Here is an 11,709-nt window from a genome sequence, read left to right as displayed (position 1 = left end):
GTTACCATATGATGATATTACCATCATACCATGTGATCGTTATCGATCGGTCGTCAGTCGTATAAAAGCAGAACTACAGCCGTTGACTCCAAGTCCTAGTTTGGCTGCGCCACCACGATACCTACCACACCCACTCATTCTATGGTTTCTAGATGAATACATGTTTTGTCGAATTCAATACATAATTGAAAAGCCAACACCAATAAACCCACCTTTCTTTAATAAACTAAACGTATCTCACCAAAACCATATATTTCAGAAATAGCGGCTACCCATTAATTTCAAAACACATTCAAAACACCCTTTTACTCCTCCGGTAACACAAACCATCAACAAAACAAATGATGAGGATAATACCGGTACTAGTTCTTACCTTTGTTTTCATGATCATGATCGGATTTTTATCCGTGAATTCGCAACAGTTGTTAGTATCCGAACGAACCACATTACTTAACCTCAAGCAGCAATGGAAGAACCCGCCATCACTAACGGACTGGAACGCCACGTCATCTCCATGCAACTGGCCTGAAATCGCATGCAACACCAACGGCTCCGTTATCCTTGTTAAACTTGTAACGAAAGGCTTAACCGGACCTCTACCGCGGTCCATCTGCGACCTCCGGAACCTCGAACACCTGATTCTCGTCGATAATTACCTCACCGGAGAGTTCCCTAGGGTTTTGTACAACTGTTCAAAACTTATTCAGCTTGATATTTCGCAAAACGCCTTCGTCGGAAAGCTACCCGACGATATCGACCGGTTGTCCCGGTTGAAGTTCATTGACATCGGAGCGAATAACTTCACTGGAGATATTCCTCCGGCGATCGGAAACTTGTCCGAGCTGGAATATTTGCATTTGTATCAGAACTTGTTTAACGGGTCCATCCCGGTTGAGATCGGAAACTTATCGAGCCTGTTGATGTTAGGAATGGCGTATAACGGGTTCGCAATGGCCGAAATACCACAACAGTTCGGGAAGTTGACTAAGATGACCAAACTGTGGATGCCGCAGACGAATCTGATCGGGAGAATGCCCGAAAGTTTGTCCAACTTGTCAAAACTTGAATTGCTGGATTTGAGTTCGAATATGTTACAAGGTGAGATCCCGTCCGGGTTGTTTCGGTTGAAGAATTTGAGTAATTTGTATTTGTACAAGAACACTTTATCCGGCGAGCTTCCGGCGGTTATCGAGTCAGTAAAGCTTACCGAAATCGATGTTTCCATGAACAAGTTAACCGGATGGATACCCGAAGATTTCGGCAAGTTGAAGCAGCTGGAGGTGTTAAATTTGTTTTCGAATCAACTCTCCGGAGAAATTCCGGCGACTATTGCTCAAATTCCGACACTGAAGATTTTCCGGCTGTTTAGAAACAGACTCACTGGTGAACTACCTTCCGAAATCGGCAGCCACTCGAAGCTCGAAGCATTCGAGGTATCGGAAAACAAACTCTCAGGGAAGTTGCCGGGGAATTTATGTGGTGGCCGGAGTTTGTTGGTGGTGGTGGCTTTTGATAATAATCTCACCGGAGAAATCCCGAAATCACTCGAGGCTTGCAAGAAACTATACACAATTCAGTTGTATGATAACCGATTCACCGGTGAATTCCCTACCGGAATTTGGGCATTATCCAATCTTTCCAGCTTGAGAATCAGCCGGAATTTCATATCTGGTGAGCTTCCGAGCAGGTTAGCATGGAATTTATCCAGATTAGAGATTAGTGACAACAGATTTTCCGGCCAAATTCCGGCAACAAGTTCGACATGGAAGAAATTAAACGTCTTCAAAGCGAGTAAGAACTTGTTATCCGGTGAAATCCCGGTGGGTCTAACTAATCTTTCTCAGTTATCCGTTCTTTACTTAGACGGAAACTCACTTTCCGGCGAACTTCCAGCGACAATCCAGTCATGGAACTCACTAACCACATTGAATTTAGCCAGAAACAAACTCTCAGGCGAGATTCCGATGTCGATCACTTCTTTACCACATCTTCTTGATCTTGATTTATCAGATAACCAACTTTCCGGCAAGATACCACCACAGTTGAGCCGGTTAAGGCTCACAACACTAAACCTCTCTTCAAACAAACTAAGCGGAAGGATCCCATACCCGTTCGATAATCTTGCATACGAAAATAGTTTCTTGAACAATCAAAATCTTTGTGCTTCATCCGCAATCTCAAACCTTCATAACTGTTATGCAACCCTTCCAAAATCCACCACACACCTTCACAAATCCCCGCGCTCTGATAAACTTTCGTCCAAGATCATCGCGATGATTGTTGTTTTATCTGCATTTGTTACACTTGTCGCGATTCTATGCATATTGTTCGTGTTTAGAGGTTACATTAAGAAGAAGCAGAAACTGGATTTAACCACATGGAAGTTGACTTCATTTCACACTTTAAAGTTCACCGAAGCGAATATTTTGTGTTGTTTGACTGACAACAATTTGATCGGTAGTGGTGGATCAGGAAAAGTGTACCAGATTGAGATTGGGCGGCATGGTGAGTACGTTGCAGTTAAACGAATTTGGAATACTAGAAAAGTAGACCAAACACTCGAAAAAGAGTTCTTATCCGAGGTGCAAATATTGGGTTCGATTCGTCACTCTAACATAGTTAAACTATTATGTTATTTTTCAAGTGAGGATTCTAGGCTTCTTGTTTATGAGTATATGGAGAATCAGAGTCTTGATAAGTGGTTACATGGAAAGAAGATGAAAACAAACCGCGGGGTGGTTCATCATATTGTGTTGGATTGGCCTAAGCGGCTCCAGATTGCAATTGGTGCGGCTCAGGGGCTTTGTTATATGCACCATGATTGTTCACCGCCGATTATTCATAGGGATGTGAAGTCGAGCAATATTTTGTTGGATTCTGAATTTAAGGCACGGATTGCAGATTTTGGGCTCGCGAAGATTTTGACCAGGCCGAAGCCTGGTCAGGTCAATACTATGTCGGCTATAGCTGGTTCGTTTGGTTACATTCCTCCTGGTAAGAATGCTTTGACTTCATAGGTCAATTTTTGTAACAAAGATTGAAATAGATACGGGGTTTTGTAAATGAAATTTAAAATCAGTACATTTGCATTTGTAGGATCAACTACGCAAAAATAGTTAACGCCTCAAACTACTCTAATGTAACTGAAAAAACTAAGATAATTTGAAGTGGAATATTAGTTTGTTTGACCACATAAGTCAAACTGCAGGCGTTTTTTAGGAAGTAACAGAATATCTATACCCTTTTTCCTTTTAGTTTTAAGTCAAACTGAAGTAGTTATCGAGTTTCACATAGTGCGATTCCATTCGAAATCTAGTTTATCTTCATAAAACCCTTAAATATAAGGATAAATGTGAATTTTAGTATTGGTTTTTTGACCCCGAAAGTAACACTGTCAAAGTGCTCATTTGGTTAACTTTGAAGGTCAAACTCAAGAAATTTGAAATCCTGAACTGATTTGGGCTCATCAGCAGTCTTATTATTTCTACTTATGCAATATATTATGAAATGTAACGTCATTTTATAGTTTTCTTTAACAAATTGAACATAATGTAAATCTGTTTGAACTACAAAGTCAAACAATCCTCCCTCAGGGTAGATTAAGATAAGTTTGAAGTTGCATATACGTCATTTTGACCTTATAAGTCAAAGTGAAATTCTTTTCATGACTTTTTTGGTCAAACCAAAGTAATTAGCAACTCCCAGATTGATTTGGATATATATTAGTTGATTTGAGCTTCAAAGGCAAAACATGAAACTCTCTTAACAAAATTTACTAATTGGTTGCAGAGTATGCATACTCCACAACGATAACCGAGAGGATAGACGTGTACAGTTTTGGTGTGGTGCTACTAGAGTTGGTAACGGGAAAAGAACCGCACGCAGGAGACGGAGACATGAATCTTGCACAATGGACTTGGAAACATTTCAGTGAAGGGAAATCCATGGTAGAAGCTTTGGACCCGGAGATCAAACAAGCCAATTGCTACATGGAAGAAATTAGCCTAGTGTTCAAACTTGGGCTCATATGCACCAGCACATTGCCTTCGAGTCGACCATCAATGAAAGAAGTACTTGAAATTCTTAAACGATGTGATAACCCATTAAATGAAGGGCCGAAAGTAGATGAGTTTGATGTCACACCACTTTTAAGGAGGGAAAGTTATCTTTCAAACTATCGACGTGGGGGAAATAAGGTGGCCAATGAAAGTATTGATATACTTGATGGTAGATGAAAATAGTAAGTTTAAGACATTGTGTGTTTTTTAGCTTAAATGTATGTGTTGATATGTGGTGTGGTTATGCATATAAATAAAGCTAATTATATTCGATCAGGTTGATCAACAGGTGAGTGAAAACAACTGATATGTTACATCCATATGATTCTGCAATGTGAACATTACAGTAAATCCTAAGCAATCACAACCATGATCCATTAATCAATAGATGTGTCGACTCAAATTAAACAACAGTTTATAATGTATCGTAATTAAAACACTTAATTTAAATGGGTCCAGATGGGTGGTTTTGACATGAACTCATTTCCACTTAAACTCGTTCTAACTTGAGGGTCGAGACCCAACCGTTTTGCCAAGTTTACGTAATCCATAACCACCACCAAAGCAAATATTTGTTTCCTGTCAGTTAAAAATATGCAAGTACAGGAACATATTGCCAAGTTCACAAGGAGTTTTACGGCACATTTTCCTCGTTCTAACTACATTTCCTACATGTACTTATAATAATACCAGTTTGGGTCCCCCGTGATACGGAGATTTATTTAGGTTTTTGTTTTTAATCGTTTTGCTATTTTATATTCTGTAATGATTTATTTTATTTTTTAACGTAGTTTTGTTTTGATTTAATATGTTACGTTCATTGTATCTTTAACGTTTTGGCTCATTCAATTTGGATGTGTACATTTTTTTAGATTTTTAACGAATGAACATAAACAAGTATAACATGTTGGTTTTTTTTAAACGAACAAAAAAGAACATAAATATTGGTCAAAAGGGGCGGTTGATGTGGGTGACGGTGGTTAATGCATGAGAGGGGAGGTTGACAATGGTAGGTGGTAATCGGAAGTTAACCGGTGATGGAGAAAATACAACGGCGACGGAGAACATGTAGAGGGGGGAAATTAAATTAGGATTTGATAATGAGATGATGATACAAATAAATGAGATGTTATAACATGTTTAAGGATTATCCAGGTTTGGTGAGACCCATGACCAGTGAAAATTATTGTTTGTTAATTAATAGGTTCACAAATAAATAGGATGTAATTATCGTTTAAGGGCTATCTGAATTTGGTGACAACGACCCGAAAAAATTATTGTTTGTACTATCCAGGATTGGTGAGACGCATACCCATGATTTGGGTCAAACGCATAAGAAACGTCAAATCACAAATCAAGCAATCTGGTGGCTTAAGAGGGGGTGATAAACAACCATAGAGTGACACATAATGATTTTTTTGATAGATATTTACATAGAATGATATGTAGATCTTCAACTCACATATATGTATATTCTAAATCTGTTGACGATATTAGAACACGGCACATGGATTGTGGGCGAGGTGTATAAGCGTTTGTGCCATAGCTGTAAACAAAGTTAATAAGCAAACATATATAACTAATTATACACAAATATTACGCAATGTATACAAACAATTACACAGCATATTACATAGCATAGATGTATAATTGCTAAATATGGTTCCAACGGTTTAGTCGTTGGCCAAACAAATTAGACGAGAAGCTAGACAAGAAATTTAGAGAGAAATTTAGATCAAATTCACATTTTTCATTCATGATCAATTCAAAGAATTAAATTTTCCTTATAAAGGCTTACAAAAGAAAGAAAACTGTCATGACCATACTTACCAACCGTACTTAGGAACTAACATGTTCACTACCTTAAATTAAGTAAAAACAAATAAAAAATAAATAATAATTAAAAGATTTAACTCCATTTACGTCAATATTTTTATATATAAAAAAATTACACAACCTATGTATGTGCATATGTTTACAACTATCAATCTATGATAGACATAATAATTACACACATTACATATTAAATATATTGACGTTAAAAAAGGTCAATTTATTAAGAACGAATACATCGACAAAATTAGATATTGAATTTCATGGTAAAATTTTTGTTGGTATAAAGATGAAGTTTTATTAGCATTAATTAAATTAAATAAGATGAATTTATCTAAAAAACAATGTTAGCTTTTCCGAAAATATTCCTTAACCGTATAAATTGTTGCTTGGATTAAAATACAATCCATGTCAACCATAGATGTAGCTTCATCAATGGCTCACACTACGATGAGCCCATATCAGACTGGTACCGAACCAAAATTTCTCAAAAACTTTGTATATATACAGGTATCGAAAGTCTTTGATCCAATACCGGTACCGTAGACAAAGATTTCAGTAAATACCGGTCTACAAACCTCAAATAATTTGTTCTGAATCTATATCGATTGTACCTGTTTCGGTACCGTCCAATACCATTTGCTCATCCCTTAATTTTATTTTTTTTTTGTTTCTATAAATAATGCCGAAGTCACGGCTCTCTCCACAACCCAGAGGACATCAAATCACAAACAAGGAAAAGCAACCACATCAAAGAAAATTTACATGAATCTGACCAGCTAATCGATTTGCATCTAGATCTATGTTTAAACCAAATATAATTTAAAGACCTAATGTCACATATAATATCTTAAGCAACCAAAATAAATTAATCGATCCAAAACTAATTATAGGCAGTTAACTACTTGGTATTTGGATTTTGTGAGATATGTTAATCAATCAAATAATTGAAACGTTCTAGATATAATTAAGAGGCGTACTTAATTTTGTTATGCACTTTACTTTATATGTTTTTTTAATAAAGCTTTTAAACTTTGTATAATTTGATCAATAATTAGATAACTTTAATCATATTGTGACAATTAGAAATTCTATTTTAAGAGTTAAATACACGTAATATTCATCTAAAAAAATGATACTAAAATATTAACACAATGTTTTGAATAAAAATTATTCAGAAATCATTATTTTAGTAAATTAGCTATTGTTTAAGCTAAACTTTAGGGTAAACAGATATTCATCATTTTCACGTGGGATATCATGTTATTTGTTTTACTTAATTAAGGGATATTCAATTTTAATAATTCATACTTTAACACGTTATAGTAAAAATTACGAACTCATTTCCACACTAAAGTAGCCTACACAATTGACTTAATTTCAGTTTTACACAATTGACAATTCAGGTTAATCAACATACATTCCTAATCATAGGTGTCAACAATCATCTATCATATGTAACTAGTGCAAGAAACCTTCACTCTATGAATCATAAACAATTGTACACTCCATAAACTAGAAACAATTGACAAACCTACTCTGAATCAGTCTTAATAGCATTAATCCTCATTTCACAATGTTATTGTTGCAAGGGAATCTTAACAAATATGAATCCAAGACAATACTAACAACTTAAACCAAACTGTTTAATCAATTACAAAGCTTCAAATCAAATCAAAAGTGTAGAACAATTTCCCTAGGTTACTTAATCTTAAACCCGGATATGACTTGAATGGAATTAGCCTCTCATGGTAGCCAATAGATCTTCAATTGATGATTGGAATTCGTTAGGCATCGATTGAATGATGTTTCGTGGTGTTTCCTATCCCCAAAAGTCGTCCCAAAACGGCAGAGAGAAGTTTAAAACGAGTTAGGGTTTATTATTGCCTTTTATACCCTAAAAAACTAGTAAATTCGTGTCACATATCTATACCCGGCATAAGCTACGCCGAGCCTTGTTTTCAAACGCCAAACCCAACTGTTTTAAAGTTGCTTACGCCCTTTATGTCAAGTCCTAGAGTAAGCTATGACGGGCCCAGAGTGTGCTACGATGGGACCTATAATTCCATGTTTCCGTCTTGTTTCCAATCCAACACTTGTATAACTTGCTTAGGCTCAATTCTCCACTTTAATAATAATCTTTTGTTTACTCCATGATCTTCCCGACACTTCATCCCATACTTGTACAAGTCCCAATTTAGCATCTTTAACGTTCAAAGACCTGCAACACGTAAACGTTGTTGGGATATAAAAAATGATCAAGGAATATTGGAATCTTCTCAACTTCCTCAAAGAAATATGCTAAGTATGGAATTCGAGCAAACCAGGAACTTTGAGCAAGCCTAGAACTTATTCAAAAAAGGCATCTTACAACGAGCAAGGTTATCTTCTGGAATTTTTCTAAGTGTTTGTGAAACCCTATCAGATCTCAGATCTAAGGATTTAATTAACGATAAACGGATCTAGTTCTTATTACTCTTATAGATTATACGTTATATGTATATATTATTAGTTGTAGGTGTATATAGTATATATTAGATGGAATAGATTAAGAGAACGAAGTTTGGATCGAGAGGAAATTTCGGCAGAGGTTCAATACGTTAAATCTCAAACTTAAATTAAGCAGAGGATAAACCTCTATATATAGGAAGATGGGTCTAGTTCGTTACACATTCCGTAACGAACTAGCCACCCACTTCGTTACAATACATTAAATAAACAATCATAACGAAACACCCCTGATTCGTTAAACATCCTTAACGAATCAGGAGGAACTTAACTTATGGTCTAGTTCGTTAAACATCCTTAACGAATTAGACTGAACCTCTAACGAACTACCCTAAATTATAATATCCTTTACATTAAATAAAACGATAAATACAAAACGATAATTACAAAACTCGAGACGCAAAACCGTGTACTAACAGACACCCCCTCTTCTTGAGCTCTTTGTCTTTAATGTACTTGAAGCGTCTTGAATGCCAATCTCTGCAGCTGCGAATACCATGTTCATGACACACACGAACAACGCGTTGAAATTACATTGCTCGGTCATAGTCTTCACGACGCTCTATCAATATATTATTCTTAAATAGCACGTCATTGTCGGTCTCTATCAAATTCACGAGCCACATCAGATCAATGATCTTTATCAGCTCGGTCTTTAAGCCATTACTCAACACAATAACGGCCTCGCCAGTTCTGTTATCGTAGTACCAGCGGTTGAAAGATAAATACATATGTTGGTTCAGCGTCTTCAACGGTACACGCTTCATTTTTCTTAGCGGCTTTACCTTAAGTACTAACTTCCTCCTACCTGTCCTTGGATCAATCTCATCGATACGCTTACGGGTTGGAATCTGAGGTTTAAAAAATTTGAACCTGTGATTGACCTCAAACAGCAGATGTTTGTGAAACCAATCTGCATGTTGAACTCCTCCACGGTTCATAAACGGTCGACACGCGAGGGTCCGAACGTCCCAACGCGGTAAAGAGAGAACGTCTCTTTCGTAATATTGAATGTCGTTCTCCAATTTGATAATACAGACCTTTAAATCAGTGTCATAAAGCCATGAAATAATGTCACCTTTAACTTTAGATATAGCTTTGAAGGATGTCATCTGATTTGCTTAAGCACGAGTGACAACTTCAACTTTCTGCTCTTTATCCACATACCGGAATGCCTCAATAATCTTACGAGATTTCTTGTTCCGATAAGCAAACCATTTCTGAATGTCAGCAACAGATGGATCGGTCTTTGAATAGAATCTTGTATCAACAACATTCTTGCCTTTGAAATCTTCTCCAGATGATCTTCTGCTGCTTTGATGGTTTCCTTAGTAAATATAGGACCACCCTGATCAACATTAGTGTGCTGAAATAAATCAGGGTATTCCTCAGCAGTCATGTCCTCAATCTCCACCTCCTCGTCCTCATAAATAAACGCCGTATTCATCTCAAGAGTAGGATCATTTAAGATCTCTTCATCGTTTTCAACCTCCACTTCGTCTTAAGCCTCTAACACGGTTAACTCATCATCGTTTTGACCAAGAAGTATGGAAATCTGCTTTCGTGTTAGAGACCTTTCAATAAACTGGCCTTCTTCTATCTCATCAGCATTAACAATGCTTCTAACCACCCCCGCACCATCAACAAAGATGACAGTATCAGCCTTGATCATCTCAATGGGTTTAGCAGCTGTATAATCACGATAAACAACAATCTGCTTTCCGAATCACCGACCGCACTAGTACCAGCACCAGAAGACGAGCCGTGAGCTTGTTTCGGCTCACTTCCTGCAGTACCCGATGCATCTGGATCTTCATCATTGTTCTTAAGCTTCTTTAGTGCGTCGTGATTTCGTGTCAGCTGCAAGATAAGCTCCTCTTGTTCTTTTATTTTCACCCCCTGAGACGTAACAATCTCACGAAGGGCCTTTGTCTCTTTTTCGCAGAAGGAGACATAACTTAACAGCTTCTTCTGATTCTCCATTAAACGTTCTTGATTCAGACGATCAGCAGACATTTGATTCTCGTATAGAAGCAGTAAGCTCAAAAGCAAATTAGTCTGCTGATCTTGAGACATTGCATTAAACGAAGGAGGAATATGTTGAACTAGACCTTGAGGACGGTTTAGCCTCATATATGAAATATCCATCGGTGGTGGAGGCATCATCATCGGTGTAGGAGAGACCACCGAAGTAGCAGTTGAAGGCCTTGGTAATATAGATAAAACTGATTGAGGGATCATACCAAGCCTCGGATCCAACGTAAGCGTGGTCGTCAAAGTTAATTCCAGGGTGCTAGTAGTAAGTGGCACCGCCGGTTTTTGAGGAACGGACAACCTTGGAGGTTGAACTCCAAATGAGATGCCAGCACCAGCCGGCACTCGTTGCTTAGACGATCCTTCACCAACCAACTCTTTTCCTTTCCGTTTTCATTGAGCAGCTATAATAGCAGCTAAAGCAGCCTCAACCGCAACTTGTTGTTGAGCTTAAGCGTCACCATCACCACCATTACCACTATTACCACCACCATAATCATTATCATCACTCTCGTTCCCACCTTCTCCTTCCTCACGCTCAGAATCCGAGTCATCGTGGATCCAGCGATCATCGGGAGGACATACATAATCTGGATTCACTAGATGACCGATCAATCTTTTGAATCGTGGTGGAGTATCTTGACGGTATTGCTTCATCCTCCTCATAGTATCCGCTTTCATATAATCCAACGTAAATTTATCCTTAACTTGTGTTGGATCTATCACCATATCCCGAATAGCATCTTGAACAAACAGTTGGATGAATCAAGGATACATCAAGAACTTTGTGCATCATTTCACAGTAAGACAATTCTCTTTGAGATGATCGAAGATCATCTCAGAGAAGTTGAAAGGCTTATTCAACACTAAAGCAACGAACGCCGATTGAAGCATGATACAACATTCGTCAAACCCTCCCTTTCGTCCACCAATGCAGTGTATAAGAACGTGTAGTAAATACTTGTATGCAGGACGCACTTATGCCTTGTTATACATGGACTCATCAAGATTACCAGAATAAAATACCCGTCTAAACAACCCTTTGATCAGCTCTTTGTGGTACTCGCTCAGATCATCAACCGTATCATCGAACCTCAGCACCCTTCGAACAGTCTCAATGGATACTACAACCGGTCTCGCATTAACCCCAGCAGCAATGTGGTTCGCTGTTTCCACATAGCGAGCAGTATTCCAGAATTGGCGAACGCTGCTGAAACGAACATCTGGATTCGCATTGACAGCATAATGAATGCGTGAGCGTTGTATGAATGCTAAC

At 37.7% G+C, this 11,709-nt stretch overlaps 1 protein-coding gene across 1 annotated transcript; it reads left to right on the top strand.

Annotated features, from left to right (window-relative positions):
• Positions 1 to 207: 207 nt before the first annotated feature.
• Positions 208 to 4,235, top strand: LOC143575849 (uncharacterized). The gene is made up of 2 exons (XM_077060114.1): positions 208 to 2,994; positions 3,790 to 4,235. The coding sequence occupies exons 1-2, from the start codon at positions 342 to 344 to the stop codon at positions 4,233 to 4,235; spliced, it is 3,099 nt and encodes a 1,032-aa protein (XP_076916229.1). The 5' UTR covers positions 208 to 341.
• Positions 4,236 to 11,709: the final 7,474 nt, after the last annotated feature.

Source organism: Bidens hawaiensis, unplaced genomic scaffold, assembly GCF_021521415.1.
Source record: "Bidens hawaiensis isolate Kalapana, Puna unplaced genomic scaffold, B.hawaiensis_p1.1 tig00027763_1, whole genome shotgun sequence".
Lineage (NCBI taxonomy): Eukaryota > Viridiplantae > Streptophyta > Magnoliopsida > Asterales > Asteraceae > Bidens > Bidens hawaiensis.
Note: the sequence above shows the minus strand (reverse complement) of the source record. Positions and strands in the feature narration are given on the sequence as shown.